Source organism: Pollachius pollachius (assembly GCF_949987615.1).
Source record: "Pollachius pollachius genome assembly, chromosome: 13".
Taxonomy (NCBI): Eukaryota; Metazoa; Chordata; class Actinopteri; order Gadiformes; family Gadidae; genus Pollachius; species Pollachius pollachius.
This window is the reverse complement of record NC_136946.1, coordinates 3,433,154-3,455,388: the sequence shown is the minus strand read 5'-3', so window position 1 is coordinate 3,455,388 and position 22,235 is coordinate 3,433,154. Positions and strand designations below refer to the sequence as shown.

The 22,235-nt window shown below is 44.4% G+C and overlaps 1 protein-coding gene across 1 annotated transcript; it reads right to left on the bottom strand.

Annotated features, from left to right (window-relative positions):
• Window positions 1-6,432: 6,432 nt before the first annotated feature.
• On the bottom strand, window positions 6,433-13,593 carry LOC307085345 (putative thiopurine S-methyltransferase). The gene is made up of 9 exons (XM_079750122.1): window positions 13,546-13,593; window positions 13,177-13,275; window positions 12,780-12,872; window positions 11,477-11,609; window positions 11,106-11,158; window positions 10,940-11,014; window positions 10,654-10,739; window positions 10,299-10,343; window positions 6,433-7,317 (listed from the first exon to the last, which is right to left on the bottom strand). Exons 2-9 carry the CDS (start codon window positions 13,272-13,274, stop codon window positions 7,199-7,201), a joined length of 702 nt encoding a protein of 233 aa, XP_079606248.1. The 5' UTR covers window position 13,275; window positions 13,546-13,593; the 3' UTR covers window positions 6,433-7,198.
• Between the last annotated feature and the right edge of the window lie 8,642 nt (window positions 13,594-22,235).

Below are 22,235 nucleotides of genomic sequence, written 5' to 3'. Positions count from 1 at the left end.
GAGAGGGAGAGAGAGAGGCAGAGGGAGGGAGAGAGAGAGGGAGAGAGAGAGGGTGAGAGAGAGAGGGAGGGAGATGGAGAGAGAGAGGCAGAGATGGAGGGAGAGATCTAGAGAGAGAGAGGGGGGGAGAGGCAGAGGGAGGGAGAGAGAGAGGGAGAGAGGGAGAGAGAGAGAGAGAGAGAGAGGCACTAACTGCCAGAGTTTAAATCATCTTATCCAAATGAGCGGTGGTGCTTTATCTGGATTCTGAAAGAGTCATTGTTGAGCAGAACTGGGCATCACACACAGAGAGCCCTGTGGTATCATAGTACAAGTGTAGGATACGTTTATCTATTTATGGCTTTTTTGATAGTGACAAATACAGTATACATAGGCAAACTAAGAACAGCCATCCAGTGTGAGTCTCATAGTGCTTATGGCATTGGCTAATTTGCAACACCCGTCCCATGAAGGGCTTTCGTGGAAAAAAAGAGATTAAACCGATGTGGTAAAAATAAGTTAAACAGGGCACAGCGAGATACAATGAAGAAAAAAAATTAAAAGGAGATAAAAGAGGTTAAAACAATGAGGTAATAATAAGTTAAACAGAGTACAGCGAAATACAATGAAGAACAAGGTAACAAGTATAAAAGGGGTTAAAACAGTGAGCTGAAAAGAGGTTAAATAGAGTACAGTGAGATACAATAAAGCACAATGTAAAAAGAAGATAAAAGAGTTTAAAACAGTGAGCTAAAAAGAAGTTAAACAGAGTACAGCGAGATACAATAAAGCACAAGGTAAAATACGTTTTAGCAGTAGCACTAGTAGAGGAGGTGACAGTAGTAGAGGAATAAAAGATTGCTGCACAATTGTAGTGAATGCTGACAGCTGAAAGACATCGGAACATCTGAAATCTTAAATGTATTGAATGTTGAAGATGAAATGTAAAACCGACAGAATTGGTATCTGAACTGCATTACCTGAAGACACTAATGGCTGATTTATATAATACTCAGTAAAGTGCTGTACGTAGACACAGAGAGTCCTCTCCGTCGTTGGAGACCCTCTCCGTAGCTCAAGTGTGCATCCAATATTTTTTAACTATCCGTCGAGGCAACCGAGACGGATGGAGATGGCAAGGGCTGTGATTGGTCCTCTAACATCATTTCTGGAATAACTTCTCCAGTTTGACTTTGCACCTTATTTACTTTACACCTTGTTTAATTTGCACATTAAGGACCAATAAAACATCAAATAAGATTTGGAAAGCTTCAGAAGTTTATTTTCAACACTATTTACATGGTTATTATTCAACATATAAGATCGATCGGGGGGCGGATTGCATTGCGTAGCAGACATCCCGACGGAGAACTTTGAATGCTCGAGGGGTCTCCGTAGTTACGGAGTCGGATTACGGAGTAACACAGTACTAGTTGTAGTAGTAGCACTAGTAGAAGCAGTCATAGTAGTGGTACTAGTAGTAGTGTAGTAGTATATAAGTAGTATAGTAGCAGTTGTATAGTCGTAGAACTAGTGTACTAGTCAAATTGTCTGTTCAGCCTTCAAAACTAGAGCTGGTAAATTGTGAAAAATGCATTAAACTGTAATCAGAAAACACGGTTATATGCCATAGACCCTATAGTATCTGTGGTATAAAGGCTGGGAAGAATTTCAAATTATAAATATGTACACTTTATTTTGAAAGTATAGACTGTCGCGATTCCCATTGAAACGAATGGCGAGGTCTTCAAAACAAGAGCTGGTAAATTGTGAAAAATGAATTAAACTGTAATCAGACAACAAGGGTATTTGCTATAGACACTAGAATATCTGTGGTATAAAGGCTGGGACGAATTTCGAATTATAAATATGTACAATGCATAACGTTAGCTCTCTGGCTCATAGCTGAGCGGACTATACCTCCCGTTGCCAAGTCGTAGCTAAGGTCCGTCCTATTTACTGGAGGAGTGAACAACGTTTCCGTTGCATAATCAATCAATCAACTTTTTATTAAAGACAGGAAGGTCCATGAAGGCAGCACAGCACATATATAAATATATATATATATCTATATATATATATATATATATATATATATATATATCTCTTCCCGCCTAACTAGAAGCCACAGGGCATCTCTCCATCTCCCGTTAGTACGGTGCATTGAGTTTTCCTTCCTGCTGAGTTATAACTAAAGTGCGTCCATACATCTAATATTTGTTTCCGACCAAAGCCTTTTTGTGCTAAACTTGCAATCATGTGGTTGTCGTCGTTAGCTCGCCGTCATTCTGAAATTGGGACATCAGCAGCACTTGGCTGGGGTACAAGCTGCGCACATCCCTCAACTAATTTAACCAATGACAGGGATGTATTTTGACAGACAGACTAGACACACAATTGGGGGAAAATATCATGCAGTTTGAATGTCCAAATAACACACCACTAACATTTTAGTCCTGTCTTGTCTTGTCAACGAAAACAAAACTTTTTTCGTCATATTTTTCGTTAACGAAATTAACACTGTGTACTACTAGTAGTAGAAGGTGTAGTGGTCGTAGTATAGTAGTAGTCGTAGTTGTAGCAGCAGCAGTGATAGTCGACTGGTAGTAGCAGTAGTAAAGTAATGGTGGTGGTGGTGGTAGGAGTAGAGTAGTGGTGGTGGTAGTAGTAGTAATGAAGTAGTGATGGTAGTAGTAGAAGTGAGAGACAAAGAGAGAGATAAAGATGGAGAGACAAAGATGGAGAGGGAGAGAGACAGAGAGAGAGATAGAGAGCGAGAGGCACAAACTGCTGGAGTTTTAATCAGCTTATCCAAATGAGCTGTGCTACTATATCAGGAGCCTGAAATGCCGTTGTTGAGCAGAACACATAGAGCCCTGCCAAGGAACCACTTGAAGAAAACTCCATATAGCGTAAGTACTATGGCTTAAATAGTTACGGATTAGAAAGAGGACAAATTGGTCTACGCTTTGATGAATAAATTGTGCATGAGATGTGAACGTTCTGGAAGTTCCAGGTTTGAAGTTTGAAATAATGTTTTAGGTAGCAGAGAGGCAACATAGAATGAGTTTATGACATCGAACACTCTAAGAGGGAAGCAACACACACCCATCATTTACTCAGGCAAGGAGAGAAAGCAGCATAGAACGTAAACTGTTTTGTTTTTTCAAAACTGTAAAGATTGGAAAAAGTTTTATCAAGTTGAATAGTCATGCAAACCGTTTAATGTTTAAATTAAGTCTGTGGCTGAAAGTCATTTTGCCCATCGACTTACATTATATACAAGTCCAAAAAAAAGAAAGCTTAATATTATAGTATAAGTTTAAAAGGTAGAAAAAGTTTAATACATTGCCACATTGTCCTTAAAGAGCTAAACATTATTTAATATTTAAAAGTTTTCTGTAGCTGAAAGTATGCAAAAGTAAAAGTGGTAGAAATTAATGCTTTAGTTGTTCTCAGCTTATTCTAGAAGTGAAAGTTTATTTGATGTTATACGGATTGTATTGGATTGAGCATTTTAAAAACTATATATTGTTTAATATTGCATGCTGTCGGTATGTAATACTGTCACAGTATGCATTATAAAATACTATATATAGTGTTTTATATTGCATACTGTCATCGTATAATACTGTCCCAGTATGCTATACATCATCAATATACAGTTTAGTATTTTGTGAATTCAGTTCTTCAAGTAAGCCTACTTAGTTGTTATAAAAATAAAGTAGTTTCTACTATTTGCTAATGTATTAATGCCATGGTAGATCTAGGAGCCAGAAGTGGGGGTTGCACACATCTGACCCTGCTTGTGTTTCCAGATAACCAGAGTTATGGCCGGGTACCAGCGCTTCATCTCCCTGGCCTTGCTGTGTCTCTTGCTGTGCCACAACTCCCTGGCACAGGGAAGTACTGCGTGCAAAGACATCACTGCGCCTGGTCCAGTGGAAGCCCACAAAACATTCCTCAGGAATCATATCCTCTCGGATAAAGCACCCGTCACCGCTGACTTGAGTAGTGATAAGTGGAATCAATTTCTCAAAGACCACCCACCCACCGAGCAAACCCAGTCCTTCCTGATGCCCAACGACAAGACAAGTGTGATGGACGTGTGCAGAAACAAGGGGGGCCGGCAGTTCACAGGCACAACAAATAGAGCTGGGAAAGACGGAAGGACGGACCTGTGCATCAGCGAAGAGACGTTCACATATCTCACTGTGCGCAAACAACAGGATGGTATGACACCTCCCTACAAAGTCGATAAGGAGACAAAGCACGTGATTCTGGGCTGTGCCAAGGTGGACGGTGTTTGTAAGCCCGTCCACTTCGAGGGCCACAACGATGAAAAGCTTATTGACAAGGATAGAGGCTGCGAAGGCGCAAACAAAAACGGAAAAACGAAAACAGTTAAACCAACGCCTGACAAAGACGGCTTTATAGAGGTTATTGGTTAGAATCCCGACCGGTAGGCAAGAAGAAAATGTGGAAGGGGGGAATAGTTCTGCAGTAGTACTCTGTTGTCCTCATCCACAGATAAGGTGTCCTTGAGCAAGGCACCTGAAACCCCCACCGGCTGCACCAAAAATGGACAATAAAGGATAGCTTAACTAACTTAATTTGAATAATTTGGTAGACTTTCTGCCACATACTCTCGACCTATAAGCCAACATGTGTATTTGTTTCCTGTTGGCCTACTGCTTTCTTTTTTCTGGCTTTCTCTGATCTAACCATCTCTTCTCTGAGACGCTATTGACCCTTCTGCCTAATGTTAAATGAAGTTCTGCAATAAATTCTGCCTGGTTAAACTGGTCGTGGGTGACTTGCTTTTGAGGTTCTCCAGGGTGACCGGCCCCCTCTGCCTGGGTTTGGTGGAGTTCACGTACGCCGAGAGATGAATCGTGGCTTTCCTTGAGCTCTGTCGCCCTCTATCGGTCACAGTACCAAACGTGGGCATTTTATGGGGGAAATAAAGCCGAAGATTAGTTCTCGTACATTGAAAAGTTGTCATGTAATAAAGACTTGCACATGCAGGTCTGTGTTCTCTATGGATCATGGGTCGGTGTGTTTGTAGCTGGATTGTGCGCATATTAGTAGTAGTGGTGTTTGTAGTAGCAGTAGTAGTACTAGAAGTATAGTAAGAGGTTGTAACAGAAGCGGTAGTAGTAGAAGTGATGGTAGTAGTAGCAGAAGGAGTACAGTTTACCGTTGCAATTATCACGTTATAGCGAGATCTAATTATTTCACATAGTTTTGCCTGAGAATAACTCATGTATATTTTTGTTTTAATAAGGTTGCATCCACATTCATTCAGTGCAATATTATAAAAGGAAACACGCCAGAACAAAATGAAATAATTGTGTACATGAATGTTTCTTTTTCTAAAGTATTATAATTAATAAGGTAGAAAATGTAGAAAAAAGCTGAATACATTGCCAAAATCTCCTTAAAGAGTTCAACATTTTAATATTTGTATTGTTTCTGTAGCTGAACGCTGAACTCATGCAGAATCAGAAGTGTTGAAAGAAAATTACGGAAGAACAATACAATCCATATTTCCTGCAGATAATCTAGTAAATGCTGACAGTTGAAAGAAATCGCAAATGTAGTCGTAGCAGAAATAGTAGGAGGCTAGTAAAAGCAGTAGTAATAGTAGTAGTAGTAGTAGTAGCAGTTGTAGTAGCAGAAGAAGTAGGAGGCTAGTAGAAGCAGTAGTAGTAGTAGTATTAGTACTCATTGAAGTAGTGAGAGAAGTTGTAACAGTAGTAGTATAAGACACTTATAATACACTTAGCCATCACTATAAAGCGGCCCTGAATGAATTACAAAATGTGTTTTTCCAAAGATGCGTTTTAGGGAGAATAGATTATTTTACATTGTTTTGCCTGGAATAAAAGTGCTTATTTATTTTGGTTTTAATAACTGTATGCAGAAACAACCACATTCATGCCCAGATGTATATGTCATACTAAGTTATTATCATTGCATAATTTGGAGCACCGGATAATAACTTGTTTACTTATATACAGGCAGACATGTCTTTAGTTTTAAAGACATACACATGTATTGTGTGTTTCAGTTGTTCTCAGCATATTCTAGTAGTGAAAGTTATTTGATGTTATAAGCATCAGCAAGAGGCCATTCACATTTTTTAATGTGAAAAGCGATCAACCTGGTGAAAACCCCTACAGCGTCACGACGGAGAAGATGAACATGATTCTGGCCTGTGAAAAAGTGGGCAACGAATGTCTGCCCGCCCACTTCGCGGGTGGGCAGACATTTTGAGGTGAAACAAACCAAAGATAAAGGTTGCTGTACTCTGCCCTGCGTCGTTTCTTTTTGACAGCAGGGGCTTTTGGTATCCATGCTTCATATTAATCTTATTTTGTTTTAAAGAATTTAGCGTGTAGGCCTACTACTAATTTGACAAATGTGATACATGAAAAGTGTTCAAGTCTGTTCATTTTTCGATTTTCTTTTTTTTTATTGACCATCAAATCCACAAATTTTAATATATATACAGTATATCAATGAAAAAATCTACTCGTAGCCTGATTAAACAATTTGGTCGCCACATTCTCTCGACTTATAAGCCAACATGAGCATTTGTTTCCTGGCCTACTGCTTTCTTTTTCTGGCTTTTTGATCTAACCCATCTCTTCTCTGAGTCACTATTGACCCTTCTGCCTAATGCTATATTAAGTTCTGCAATAAATTCTGCCTGGTTAAACCGGTCGTGTGACTTGCTTTTGAGGTTCTCCAGGGTGACTGGGAAGTATGCCAAGAGATGAATCCTGGGTTTCTTTGGGCTCTGTCGTCCTCTATCGGTCAGTCACAGACCTGGGCAATCAATTGGGGAAATTAAAGTTCCCATACTATACCACCAGGCATTACAAACCGTTCTGAAAATCAGCTTCTTCTGACATCACAAGTCGCCGTGTCAACCTAGATGTGTGCTGGATAGATGAGCAACGTTTGCAACAGTCCTCTGGGTAGGCTGGTAGACTGATAAAACATAGATCAATAATATAAGAATAGCCTTTATTACTATAGCTTTTTATTCAGTTCTTACACAAAATGCTATTATTTTACTGTAAAAGAAAAGATGATAAAAACATCTATCCACCGCTTTGTCTAAAACGTTAATGAATATAGGCCGATAAAATTAAGCGAATCATGAAGAGAGAGAAATATACATTTCAATGAAGACAACATTCAATCCTTTTTAATTGATTTTAGGGGCGATAAGATGAGTGTTTTCAGTCATGAAATCCAAGCCAGCCTCTCTCCATCTCTGGTCCAGAGCATCCACTGAATCCAACAGATGGACATCACAGCTGCCTCCTTATAAAAAAATAACAACCACCTTCAAATACTATCAGAAATAATCAACAAGCAAAATCAAAATACCATTTAAAACACCAGATACTAGTGATGTTGATAATTTTCATAAATGGACAGAATTATTCATGTTTAAAACAAGATGTTAAAATAATTATGTCCACTTAAGTAAAAGTAACGGCCATTTAAGTGTAAGTGCACTAATGGCCACACAATGACAATTGTGTGGCCATCTACAACCAATGCAGAAAAACAGCTGAATTTATTTTTGCCACGAAAACTCGTTAATTCAGTTAAACCATTTATTTTCTCAAGTAAATGCATTAAGCTTCTGTACGTGGCGCTGTCTGATCCATGAAATAGCGTAGGGCAGAGAGCATGTTAAGACCACACGCGCCTTGGGATAGCGTGCGTGAGACTTACTAAAGCGCATGTGCGATCCTTGATCGATCCATAATCCTTGCGAATCCGTGCGATCCATAATCCTTGATTATGCGGCACGTTTTCTTAAAAAATGCGATGAAATATGCGGCATATTTATGCAATTTTATGCGATGAAACTTGCAAAAATTGCTGGAACTTGTGAAAAAATGCGGGAACTCACGAAAAATGCAGCTTTTCGATGACGTTCACGTCGCGTAATTACGTCACTTCATAACGTTCCCATGGCAACAGGGGGAAATGGCTGCTCTTGTGTGAAGTAAACGCAACATTTTTCAACTTTCTGCTAAGATATACAGTGGGGCAAAAAAGTATTTAGTCAGCCACCAATTGTGCAAGTTGTCCCACTTAAAAAGATGAGAGAGGCCTGTAATTTTCATCATAGGTATACCTCGGCTATGAGAGACAAAATGAAAAAAAAAAAATCTAGAAAATCACATTATCTGATTTTTAAAGAATTCATTTACAAATTATGGTGGAAAATAAGTATTTGGTCAATAACAAAAGGTCATCTCAATACTTTGTTACATGCCCTTTGTTGGCCATGACAGAGGTCAAACGTTTTCTGTAAGTCTTTACAAGGTTTTCACACACTGCTGCTGGTATTTTGGCCCATTCCTCCATGCAGATCTCCTCTAGAGCAGTGATGTTTTTGGGCCTTCACTGGGCAACACAGACTTTCAACTCCCTCCAAAGATTTTCTATGGGGTTGAGATCTGGAGACTGGCTAGGCCACTTCAGGACCTTGAAATGCTTCTTACGAAGCCACTCCTTCGTTGCCCGGGCGGTGTGTTTGGGGTCATTGTCATGCTGAAAGACCCAGCCACGTTTCATCTTCAGTGCCCTTGCTGATGGAAGGAGGTTTTCACTCAAAATCTCACGATACATGGCCCCATTCATTCTTTCCGTCACACGGATCAGATGTCCTGGTCCCTTGGCAGAAAAACAGCCCCAAAGCATGAGGTTTCCACCCCCATGCTTCACTGTAGGTATGGTGTTCTTTGGATGCAACTCAGCATTCTTTCTCCTCCAAACACGACGAGTTGAATTTTTACCAAAAAATTCTATTTTGGTTTCATCTGACCATATGACATTCTCCCAATCCTGTTCTGGATCATCCAAATGCTCTCTAGCAAACTTCAAACGGGGCCGGACATGCACTGGCTTTAGCAGGGGGACACGTCTGGCACTGCAGGATTTGAGTCCCTGGCGGCGTAGTGTGTTAGTGATGGTAGCCTTTGTTACTTTGGTCCCAGCTCTCTGGAAGTCATTCACTAGGTCCCCCGTTCTTGTGATCATTTTGACCCCACAGGGTGAGATCTTGCATGGAGCCCCAGATCGAGGGAGATTATCAGTGGTCTTGTATGTATTCCATTTCCTAATAATTGCTCCCACAGTTGATTTCTTCACACCAAGCTGCTTACCTATTGCAGATTCAGACTTCCCAGCCTGGTGCAGGTCTACAATTGTGTTTCTGGTGTCCTTTGACAGCTCTTTGGTCTTGGCCATAGTGGAGTTTGGAGTGTGACTGTTTGAGGTTGTGGACAGGTGTCTTTTATACTGATAAGGAGTTCAAACAGGTGCCATTAATACAGGAAACGAGTGGAGGACAGAGGAGCCTCTTGCAGAACAAGTTACAGGTCTGTGACAGCCAGAAATCTTTCTGGTTTGTAGGTGACCAAATACTTATTTTCCACCATAATTTGCAAATAAATTCTAAAAAAATCTGACAATGTGATTTTCTGGATTTTTTTTTTCATTTTGTCTCTCATAGCTGAGGTTTACCTATGATGAAAATTACAGGCCTCTCTCGTCTTTTTAAGTGGGAGAACTTGCACAATTGGTGGCTTACTAAATACTTTTTTGCCCCACTGTATGTGACTTTTTTGCAACGGAAATGGGGGGATTATGAAATCATGCCAGCCCCGCATATTTTGAGCGGGCTCATAAATACGGCCCCCGCATGAATATGCAGACTTTGGCTGATTATGCGTTGAATTATGCGATCGCATAATCGCGTTTTTCTGGAGGGACTGGTTTACACGACGACGCTTGCGGGTGAAAACAACAAAATATTTAATCAGATGGGCCTTTCGTTTAGACAGCGACAGCGTTTTCGGGGCTTAAAAACACAGAAAAGTGAAACCACCCTCCGGAGTGGGAATCTTAAAAACGCTCCACCGTTGCATTTCCGTCTAAAGGGTTACCAACGCAAAAGTTTGCTCTGATCTGCGCACACTGGCTCTCGTCGCGTACGCGTTTACGTTTCAACGCATGCGCGCGCTCTTGGTGGTGCTGTGTGGCAGTGCTTCACAGTACCACCTAGCCACCTGGCGTGCATACTACATAGAAATTCACACACTTTTGCGTCACTGTATGCACGTAGATTTCCCCCCAGAGACGCCCGTCTAAACGCGGAGTAAGAAGTGAGAACGCAACGCCACTTTTGCGTTTTCTGTCCAGATCGTCTCCGTCTAAATTGAGCCTCATTCACCCCTCCTGTGTCGCTGTTTTCTTGTTAGCAGTGGACTCCGAGGACTCACCAAACAGAGCGTGGACCTGATCGTTGGGGACCAGGAACGGAGGACCTGCGAAAAACATAGAAATCGATTTAAAAAAACAACATTAAATCAACGCATCTCTCTCCACAGCTGGGATGGAAACCCTGCCATGCGAGCAGATTGAGGGTTAGCGTTTGGAGTTAAAGTATATTTTAAGTGAACCCTCCTATTTCAGCTCGAATTTGAACACTGGCAATTGCTAACCCAGCAAACTCCGCTCTGGACGAACCATGATGGAGTTTGGAGTTAAACAGCTCGTATGACTCTGCGTGAGACTAAAAGGCTAATTAATGGCAAGCTCCAGATATCCCGCTGTACCGCTTTAAGGTAGCTTTACCTTTGTGTTGCTCAGGGTTATAGAGTAGCGTGGACAACAGATATCTGCAGTCTTCGGCCATCAGAGACAGAAGGAGTGAGGCGTACCTGCAGCGTTACGAAAAACAAACGTACCGATACATTTTGTAATTTCTTCAGATTCGTTTTTTGGCAACTCGCAAAAAAACAGGGTTAGGGCTAACAGTTTAAATGATTGGGCTTTTTTTTTTCCTTCTATATTTTAAGCATTGCGCTGTTTTTTTTTCAATTTACTACATTTTCCATGAAAATTATTAATTTTAACTTACTTTTCTCTGTCTTCGGGGTTAATGGCCACAAGGGACCCACGGTCCCAAATGGCTCCGAACTGGTCCTCAACACAACTGTGTTAAAGACAAAAGGTATTTTAACTGATTCATACTTTCTGCAAGTCTAATTCAATAAAGGGTTGTAAAAAATAAATGGATTCCTTGCCTGGTGAATTTGTACAGGTCACAATGGTAGATGGAAATGCTTTTCTCAACATTCTGAAACACAACATTGTTTGTTTAATTGTGGCCAGTCACCTTGACCTTTTGATTGATTAAGTTAAGATCAATCCAATAAGATCTGTCCTCACTCATTAAAATGACAACAGCTTTACAATACAAACCCTGCAGATACACTAACCAGGGTCCAAAATAAATTGATAAAAAATTAAAAGTGGGCAAAATAAGCCCTTGTTAAACAAAGCTTATTTCCCACTCCTGATATGTACTCCGAGAGAGGGAGACAGAGAGACTGTGTGGACACTGGACACACGATTATGCTGTTGACTAACCTTCTATTGTTTATCGCTTGCGTACCTTGTAAACCTTTGCTCCGGGTATGGAGGGGACGGGCTCCACGGCATAGCTCATGTTATTATCTTCATAAAACTGCAGGATGGCCTTCTCTGCTATCTCCACCCCCACCACAGAATGTCCCATGTCAGCCAACCTTGCACACAGGACACAAGGAAACAGTTGGGAGATAAAATGGCGGCCACATTTGAGGTTATGCGTTTTGGGGCGGCTGATATTGACACAGAAGATGTTTAACAGTTATTCTTCACTACATGCAGCGCTACAGATAAGGGAACGGTGCTGGTGCCACCATGAGGTTTAAGGATTGGAAGCTGCAAACAACTACTGTGGTATAGAGCAGCGGTGGGCAACCCTAGGCACCGTGCCACCACTGACACGTGGCAGCATAATCATTGGCCCACTTGAAAAAAAAAAATATATACATTTTATTATTATTACAAATTTTGACGCACAATTTTTTGCACTTTATTCTGTTTAGGGCATTTCCTCCCAGTGCAAATATGTTTAAATGAGTTACTGAAAGCAGTGTTCTGAAATGGGATCAATTAATAGCTTTTAAACCTATGGCGTGAGTAATAGACAAGAAAATATTTAAAATATTGTTGCAAGTGGCCTGTATGCATCGCCTTCACATGGTTCTGCAAAGCTGTGCAAGTCTTAAAGATATTGATGTGGATGGTTCCACCATTCTCATATATTCTTGTTTTTTACATTTCTCAGACTGCAAATATGTTTTCGAATGAGTTTCTGAAAGTGGTGTTTTAAGATTGGACATATGTAATTATAATTTGTAAGCCCATGTTGCAAATATAACAAAAAAAAACATTTAAAATGTTGATGCATGATTGTGGACTATATGGCAATAGTACAATTCCAGGCTTCTGGAAATGTTTTGGGTTGCTGTGTCATAATTCATCTTAATATTTAATATATTGTTGCTTAAGGCACCCTCATTAACGAGAAAATGTCAAACTGGCACTGCATGTTGAAAAGGTTGCTGACCCCTGGTCTACAGCTTGTTCATCAGAAAGCGACATGCGAATTTTGGATGGCGTAACAAAGACGTTTACGAGGACTTGAGGAGTAGTAAGAGACAAATCCTAAAATGAACTTCACTGCACCGTATCCGAGGCTGATGAGGACTTTTTTTCGTCCTGTCTCGAGCGAGAAACCCAATAACATCAACAACGTTTCCCCATAATTACAAATAATTTCACTGTTTATTACTAAGCAATGACACCAAAAAATTATCGTACACACACACACTTAAGAAGTTAAGTTAACTGAAGTGGTTTTCTCATACCACTTCATATCGACAGCTTTCCCACACAGCGGGAAGAAGAATCGGACTCCAGTCCGCCCATTGACCACCTGGTTAATGTTGCGCTCCAGCAACCTATGAAGAACAACATAGATGTGTTAAATAGAATGCATCTATATATACACCCAAAAAATAATAATAACACAGATAACATTACGTCCCTTCAACAATCATTCATTATCGCTTCGGTTATTTGAAACTAATCCCCATAGGATGGCGGTCATGAACAAATATTTGACAGCAGAAATACGAGTCTGTATACACAGCACACAATACAGTACAGTACAGATTAGCCTACGCACTTATCTCACGATCAGGTAATCACAAAGTTACACAACTCTGAGTCAACACACGCGTGACTGCACTCCTTTACGCCTACGTGTTCACGTGGGGCCGGTGGAAGCCGATTCGGTTCTGCTGCCACCGCTCCTCCCACTCGGCCAGAGACACGACCCGGTCCGCCTGCACCGCCAGCATCCTGCAGGGAACCGAGAGGGGAGAACCGGGAGAGGAGGGGAGAACCGGGAAAGGGAGCGTAGAGAGGAGAACCGAGAGAGGGAGCGGAGAGAGACGGAGAGAGAGGGAGATAACAGAGGAAGAAAAACGTTAAAGTTAACGTAAACAATCGCCAATCGTCGTTTAGCCAACCCAAACCTACATTAGCGTCCGTATGCCACAGTTAGGCACACTTTGAAGAACAGAAGCAGCATGTCTATAAACGTAAGAACCCCGTTAGATCTCACAGTACCTTTATCGAGCTGTCTGCAACCTAGGACGCACTGCACTTGTACTTCCGGGTTGGGAAGAGCCCTTTGGACCAATCGATGACATATGTGTCACGTGGTGAATTCACTCATCCATTCAACCAAGTTCATTCATTAAGAGCAATCGGACCTAGACCAAACAGCATTTACATTTACATTTACATTTAGGGCATTTAGCAGACGCTTTTATCCAAAGCGACTTACAATAAGTGCATTTGTTACAATAAGTACATTTGTCATAAGAAGTGAAACAATATATCGCTGTCGGTACAGTAAAGACGTTCATAGAACCAAGTGCAAGTATTACAATCGCTAGGCTAACCCATTCCCCGTGTAAAGCAGCGATAGCAGCTACTGTAGATGCTACACAATTAAGTACCTTGAATAAGTGCAATGTACAAGTGCCAGGACGTACAACATTCAATGGTGGCTGTGCATTGGTTTCTATGCAGAGTCGAGATGAACTCTGAACAGGTGAGTTTTGAGTCTTTTGCGGAAGCTGGTGAGCGACTCTGCGGTCCTGACATCGGTAGGGAGCTCGTTCCACCACTGAGGTCCCAAAACAGAGAAAAGTTGTGACTTTGCTAACAGCACTAGAACGGCTATCATTATTGTTGCATAAAAAAAACAAAAAACATAATGACAGTAATTAACCAACAGGTTTTAACTTACTTAACATAAATGAAATATTAAAATAATAAAATATTGATACAGGAGTTACAGTTGTCAATAATACACCCCGTGGAATCTCATTTTTAACACCGTGTCGTTTTGTTGACATCATAGTCCTCTCTACACACAAAACAGGAATCTATTGAGGGAAAACCCCTGGCGCCATGCTCACTTCGACCGCAGGGTGGCGCCAAAGCCTTAGATATTACCCCAGTAATGCAGCGCTATATCGGCCTCCCTTTGCACGAATTATAGGCTAATCCTGATCCAATCAAAACTAAAATGAGGTCAAGAACCCGTAATAGTGATGGTAAGGCCCTTGAAAAAAGTCAGTATAGCTAAGAAGGCTATTAAGAAAGGCCGAATCTATCTAACATGTAATGTGACTGTTATGAAGCCTTTGAGATCAACCTATAAAGAAACCTTAAAATTTAGTTTAGCATTTTCTTAATACATTTATTTATTTTTTTATTATTTTTATTCATTTTCATTGTTAAGCACCTTGCAATTTTGCACCCAGGGCGCTATGTAATTAAAGTTTGTTTTGATTTGATTCATAGCGTCTTCAGTCATTTGCTTCATCAGCATTTTTTGCTTCTGAAATGCATTCATATATCTGTTAAAAGTCGTTCATTCGTATATTCATTCCTAATTTACGAGGAGCCGCAATAGCTGCGACTGGACTGACTGTGTTTTCGAGTCCCCCGCGCGGGACTGAACCTCTGGCCACATGTGTACCTCTCTCCTCGCTACGACATTGACTGTGCTCCGCGTGAGCCAATCCCGAGCGCCGGGGGTGGGCCGCTCATGCGGCGGTGTTGTGGATATTAAAATTGGACAATATCACAGGCACGAGCCTCACCCCGGACTGGAAACCACAACAGCGGTGCGTACGATTACCAGTTCAGCGTTGCTCAGCGCGTTGTTCACGTTCCGGGAGAACGGCGGAAGGAGAGCGAGACACGCCGAGGTAGAGGCGCGTGTTTTCACCGGGGAGTGCGAGCGCCTGCTCAGGTAGAACAAGGAGGACGAGGAGCGTGGCGCGTGCAGGCTGCCTTCTCTCGTGCACGTGGACTGTGTCGGTTCATTGTAGTCACGGAGGCGATCAGCGAACGACCCTGCTCGTTAACCGGAGGGGGGGGAGGGGGAGGGGGGGCGGGGGGCATTTAAGGTTCACGGTTCCTCACGGTTTGGTTTGTTTCACGAGACCCGCACACCCCCACCACCACCACGCGCACAGTCCGGTGATCTTGATTGATGAGTCGCACGAGGAGTCGTATATTCTGTTGTTCAAACCGGAACACCGTATCCGGGTCGCGCGGGCTCACCCTCGCTGTAACGGCGGGGTAACGGGACGCGGTTCAACCGTCACGTTCAGTGGGAACGCGGTACAACTCGTTCACGCTGACGTCACAGTCGCGTTCACTGTGGCGACGTCTTGCTCGGTAGGCGCGAGTTGTGTGTGACAGCCCCGTTATCGGCGCGCGGAGGGCGAGACGGGCGAGCGGCAGCAGCGACCGGCTCGCGGGCACAGAAGATGCGGGCGATAGTGGCGCGCGGTGACGGCAGAATGTAAACGATGCCGCTGACAGGGACGGTCTGATCGCGAGCTGTACATCAGAAAGGGAGGGGGCCTGACGGAGCGTTGGCAACATTGTTATTGTTGTTGTTGTGTTGTTGTGTTTTGCACGCCCCCCGGACAGTAGTGCGTGCCTGCTCAAATGTAATCATATGAGAGGGCTCGCGGATCGAGAGGGCTGCCGTTGAGTACGGGAGAGAGGGAGTTTGAGAGAGAGAGACAGAGAGAGAGAGAGAGAGAGAGAGAGAGAGAGAGAGAGAGAGAGTTTGTAACTACAACTATACCGACCCGCGCTCAGAGCCAACAGTTGCTCGCGCGTGTTTGCCGCGTCGGCTGAGGATTCGTGATGGTGATAATGGGGATGATGAAGATGTTGATGTTGAAGGCCAGGACGCAGAAGGAATAATTTGACAAGCCACCCTTCACGTCTCAAGTGGAGGAGCTGTCACTCTTCCCGGGTTTCCCTTTCTCTGACAGGTAAGGGCCATACAATCGGGTTATAGGTCAGGCCTCATGGTAATATATTGTGTTGTGATTGTGTTATATATTTATGTTGGTGGAGATGGCTAACATTATATCTTAATCCTCCCGAAATTGTGCTGTTTTGTGTTGTAATTGTGTGAGTGTTTGAACTTGCTAAACGATGACAGCGGTGACGCTAGGGTGGCGAACCTGTAGACAGGACGTGGAACTCAACCCGTGACCTGGTGAGAACCGTAACATAATGAGAGGCAAATCGGGAGCTAGAGACTGGGCTGAGAGCATGGTAAACAAACTCTAACATCTGTCAGCAGCCTGGGAGGGAGTGTGTGAGTGTGCGAAAGAGACAGACAGACAGAGAGAAGGGGGGGGGGGGGGGGGGGGTTATGTGTTTGAGAAAGAGAGGGAGAGAGAGTGTTTGAGTGTGTGTGTAAGTGAGTATGAGTGTGTTTGTGTGTGGGAGTCTGTGTGTGTGTGTGTGTGTGTGTGTGTTCATCTTTCCGTGAAGAACACACACAATTGATTTACACTTGTCCTTCTTTACCTCCTCCCTTGCCTCCTACCCTCTCCCTCTTCCCTTCTTCCTCTCCTCTCTTCTCACCTTATTCCCCTGCCTCCCTTCCTTTGTTCATTCCTTCCCTCCTTAATCCTTCCCTTCTTTCTATCCTTCCCTTCTCTCCTTTCTTCACTCCTTCACCCCTCCTTCCATTGTTCCCTCCCTTCTCTCTCTCTCTCTTCCTCATCCCTCCATCATCATCCATCCATCCACTGTTCATCCAAACATTGCTCTTTCTTCATTTCAAACAGCAAACTGTTTAATATGCCTCCCAGGACGCCAATATCACCTGTCCTCCTTTCCAGTCAGCACTTTCTGTCTAAACGGTTAATAATTCCCGTGGAAACGGGCCTACACCTGCTGATGATAAATGATCACACTCCGAAAAAGATGTACTAGAGTAAAACAGCGAAGAGAAATAGATCTTTAGTTCCTGCACTAAAATGTAATTATATGGTGAGATAGTGTGGCATATGCTAAGAGGGTATCGAATAATTCCGCGGCTGAGAAATATAACAAGCCCGAACATACTAGTATACGAGGGTGAAAGCGGTGTTTCGTTGAGCATGGTGCACGGTCTACGGTGCACGATGTGTGCCAACAGTTGCCTACTTGCCAACCGTCACACACACGTTTCGTGGACCAACTACGCAGCTCTTCAAAGTAAAAGTACGCGTCGCTTTTTAAAGGGGTGAGCACTGTGCCAACAGGTGTGTGTGTGAGCAGCCATTACAAGCCGTTTGAAAATCAGCCTTTTCTCGTGTTTCAGTGACATCCCAAGTGGGCGTGTCCACGTAGTTGTGTGATGGACAGATAAGCAACATTTGCAACAGTCCAATGGGTAGGCTGGTAGACTGATCTATCCAGCATGCGTCTAGGCGGACACGCCCACTTGTGATGTCACTAAAACACAGGAAAAAGCAGATTTCATAATAATAATGATAATACATTAGACTTATACAGAGCTTTTCTTATGACTCAAAGACATCTTACAGAGTGAGCGCAAAATAAAATAATTTAAGAAGAAGTATAGAGGTAAAAAGATTAAAAGAGGAGGAAGTGGCGCGAGGGGAAGGATGTTATCTTCCTAGTTCATGCATCCTGTTCAGTTCGCGGTGTCATCTAAACACTCTCTTGGCCCATTCGCCACTCCCTGTTTTATATCCTCTCAACCAATCACGTTCAAGGTTCTGACCACATCTTCTTGACCACTCCCACGTTGTCGGGACCCCATCGCAGCTCAGGCCCAGACTCCCGGGGCCGTGTCTGTGAGAGAGAGAGAGGACCGGGGATGACTGCTGCTCCCCCAGGCCCCTCTGCCTGACTAATTACCCCCCCTGGCGTAGGGGAGAGGGCGGCCGCGACACAATTAACCAGTCCAGCTCGTTACCACAGCAGGCTGGGACGGGGGGGGGGGGAGGGTCGAGGAGGCGGGGCGATGGAGCTCATCTTTCTTTCTTTTTGTTTGTCTGTCTGTCTGTCTGTCTGTCTGTCTGTCTGTCTGTCTGTCTGTCTGTCTTTCTTTCTTTCTTTCTTTCTTTCTTTCTTTCCTTCCTTCCTTCCTTCCTTCCTTCCTTCCTTCCTTCCTTCCTTCCTTCCTTCCTTCCTTCCTTCCTTCCTTCCTTCCTTCCTTCCTTCCTTCCTTCTTTCTTTCCTCCTTTCTCTGTTCATGGTTCCTTCCTTATTTCTGTCCTTCCTCCCTCCCGTTGTCCATCCTCCCTGTCTTGTAACCATAGCGATCCTGAGGTGAGAGGGCGGAGGCGGGGGGGATGGGCGGGGTGACAGGGTTAGTTAGGGAGCATCTTGTAAACCGTGTCGCTCTCTGTTGATAGGCGGGTGGTGCTGTCAGGGATGGATGTGTGTGTGTGTGTCTGTGTGTGTCTGTGTGTGTGTCATGTAATTGCATGTGCGTCTGTGTGTTAGGTTTGTTTAAAAAGAGACATGTTACACCACCAGGTGTGAGAGTGATTAGCCTTACAAGCCGTTTTCGAAAATCGGCCCCATATGACATCACTAGTGGGCGTGTCCACCTAGATCTGTGCTGCATAGATGAGCAACGTTTACTTCAGTCCACTGGGTAGGCTGGTGGACTGGTCTGTCCAGCACAGATCTAGGTGGACACGCCCACGAGTGATGTCATATGGGGCAGATTTTCGAAACGGCTTGTAAGGCTAATCACACTCACACCTGGTTGCATAATATGTCCCCTTTAAGTTATTTCTGCCTGTATGCATATATTGAGTGTGTGTGTGTGTGTTTGTCTGTTGACGTGTGTCCATGTGTGCTGGTGTTGTGCTTGATTGCTATACATAGGGATAGTTTGCATCCCTCTATTTGCTTGTGTTATGGGTCATAATGTTTGTGTATGTATGTGTGTGTGTGTGTGTGTGTGTGTGTGTGTGTGTGTGTGCGTGTGGTGTGAGTATGTACGCGTGCGACCAAGTACATGTGTGTTGCCGTGCTGGTAGTGTGCGTGTTTGTTAGCATTTTTGTGCGTCTGACATGGAGCGCTTGTGGGTAGCGATGGAAAACGGAGCAGCTCTCCCCAGCCTGGAGCCAGGCCCCTAAGCCTCCGCGGCCGGCCTGCCTGCGGTGGTCTGCTGCTGGGACGCCCGGCAGCCTGGCTCTGGAACCCGATAGGCCGGTGGCTCAGTTAGAGAGAGAGAGAGAGAGAGAGAGAGAGAGAGAGAGAGAGAGAGAGAGAGAGAGATAGAGAGAGAGAGAGAGAGAGAGAGGGAGAGAGGTAGAGAGAGGGAGGGAGGGAGGGAGAGAGAGAGTGAGAGGGAGGGAGAGAGGGAGGGAGGGAGGGAGAGAGAGAGAGAGAGAGAGAGAGAGAGAGAGAGAGAGGGCGAGAGAGAGAGAGGGAGCGAGAGAGAGAGAGAGAGAGAGAGGGAGAGAGAGAGAGGGAGAGAGAGAGGGAGCGAGAGAGAGAGAGAGAGAGAGAGGGAGGAGAGAGAGAGGGAGAGAGAGAGGGAGCGAGAGAGAGAGAGAGAGAGAGAGGGAGAGAGAGAGAGAGAGAGAGAGAGGGAGGGAGAGAGAGGAGAGAGAGGGGGAGAGAGAGAGAGAGAGAGAGGGAGAGAGAGAGAGAGAGAAAGAGAGAGAGAGGCTCCACCCGCCATAGACACCCTGCAGTCTCTGCTCCCGCTGATGCCAACACGCAGACACACCCAGGCATGCATGTGGGAGGACACACACACACCACACACACACACACACACACACACACCGTTCACACACACACACACACACACACACACACACACACATACACACCCCGTTCACACACACACCGTTCACACACACATGCACACACGCGCTTTCGCAAAATAGGACCGTGTGAATGCGCTCCATGTGTGCACATGGATATTTTGCCAAGCCAGACAAACACATGCTCTCTTGAATGTGTAAACACACACACACACACACACAAACAAAATGAGGGGCATGTGTACGCATCGCTATTTGTCTGGTCTCTGGTCTCTCTTTGGTCTCTGGTTTCTGCTCTCTCTTTGGTCTCTGGTCTCTAGTCTCTGGTCTCTGGTCTCTCTCTGGTCTCTGGTCTCTCTTTGGTATCTTGTTTCTGATCTCTGGTCTCTCTTTGGACTCTGGTCTCTGGTCATTGGTCTCTAGTCTCTAGTCTCAAGTCTCTGGTCTCTAGTCTCTAGTCTGTGGTCTGTGGTCTCTGGTCTCTGGTTTCTGGTCTCTAGTCTCTAGTTTCTAGTCTCTAGTTGCTGGTCCCTGGACGCTGGTGTCTTGTCTCTAGTCTCTGGTCTCTGGTCTCTCTCTGGTCTCTGGTCTCTCTTTGGTATCTTGTTTCTGATCTCTGGTCTCTCTTTGGACTCTGGTCTCTGGTCATTGGTCTCTAGTCTCAAGTCTCTGGTCTCTAGTCTCTAGTCTGTGGTCTGTGGTCTCTGGTCTCTGGTTTCTGGTCTCTCTTTGGTCTCTGGTCTATGGTCGCTGGTCGCTGGTCTCTGGTCTCTAGTCTCTAGTTTCTAGTCTCTAGTTGCTGGTCCCTGGACGCTGGTCTCTTGTCTCTAGTCTCTGGTCTCTAGTCTCTAGTTTCTAGTCTCTAGTTGCTGGTCTCTAGTCTATGGTCTCTGGTCTGTAGTCTCTGGTCTCTGGTCTCTAGTTTTTGGTCTCTAGTCTCTGGTTGCTGGTCCTGGTCTCTCTAGAGAGACCAGGTTAATTTTAGTCTCTTTGACCTCCCGTCCACCGCGACACGGTGAGTGTTTCCAGCACCGCTGCGTCTGAACCGAGACAGGCCGACCGCGCTGGGCTGTAAAAACACACATTCCACATGTTTCTGTAAGTATAGTAGGGAAGCACGCACAACCTCAATCAAACACACTCTCACACTCTCACAGGCAAACACACACACACCCGTCTGGCCTCATTTGAATGCAAACAAACGCACACTGGTGCAGGCACACACACGCACACATACACACACACACACACACACAAACAAATACACTCACAGTCACACACACACACACATGTATATTATCCTAACAAATACACGCACATATCAAACAACAAACCTACACCCAAACCCACAGGCTTTGATACACACTTGTAGGTGGCTCAGGACTCCCACGCACACGAGCATTCAAATAAACTACATTCACACACAAATAAACTCTCGCACAATCAAGAACACAGACACACAGCTCGCCTGTGGCTGCGACACGCACAACGTCACATGACACGCACACGTCACGGGTTGCCCTGGTGTTGCCTGTGTGTGTGATGTGTGAGTGTGTGTGTGTGTCTGTGTGTGTGTGTGTCTGTGTGTGTGCGTGTGTGTGTGGGTGGGTGGGTGTGTGTGGGTGGGTGGGTGTGTGTGAGTGTGTGTGTGGGTGGGTGTGTGTGTGTGTGTGTGTGTGTGTGTGTGTGTGTGGGTGGGTGGGTGGGTATGTGTGAGTGTGTGTGTGTGTGTGTTTGTGTGAGTGTGTGTGTGTGTCTGTGTGTGTGTGTGTGTGTGTGTTGTGTGTGTGTGTGTGCGTGTGTGTGTGGGTGGGTGGGTATGTGTGAGTGTGTGTGTGTGTGTGTGTGTGTTGTGTGTGTGTGTGTGTGTGTGTGTGTGTGTGTGTGTGTGTGTGTGTGCACGTGGTGCATCTGTCACTCAGGAAGACCCCCCTGGGCGGAGCAGCGTGAGGTTCCGCGTCAGACAGGTGACCTACAGGTGACCTACAGGTGACCTACAGGTGGCCTAAAGGTGACCTACAGGTGACCTACAGGTGACCTACAGGTGACCTACAGGTGGCCTACAGGTGACCTACAGGTGACCTACAGGTGACCTACAGGTGGCCTACAGGTGACCTACCATGGTGTCCTGTTTACACACTGATCTGAGAACACTGCCACACAGCACCTCTCTCTCTCTC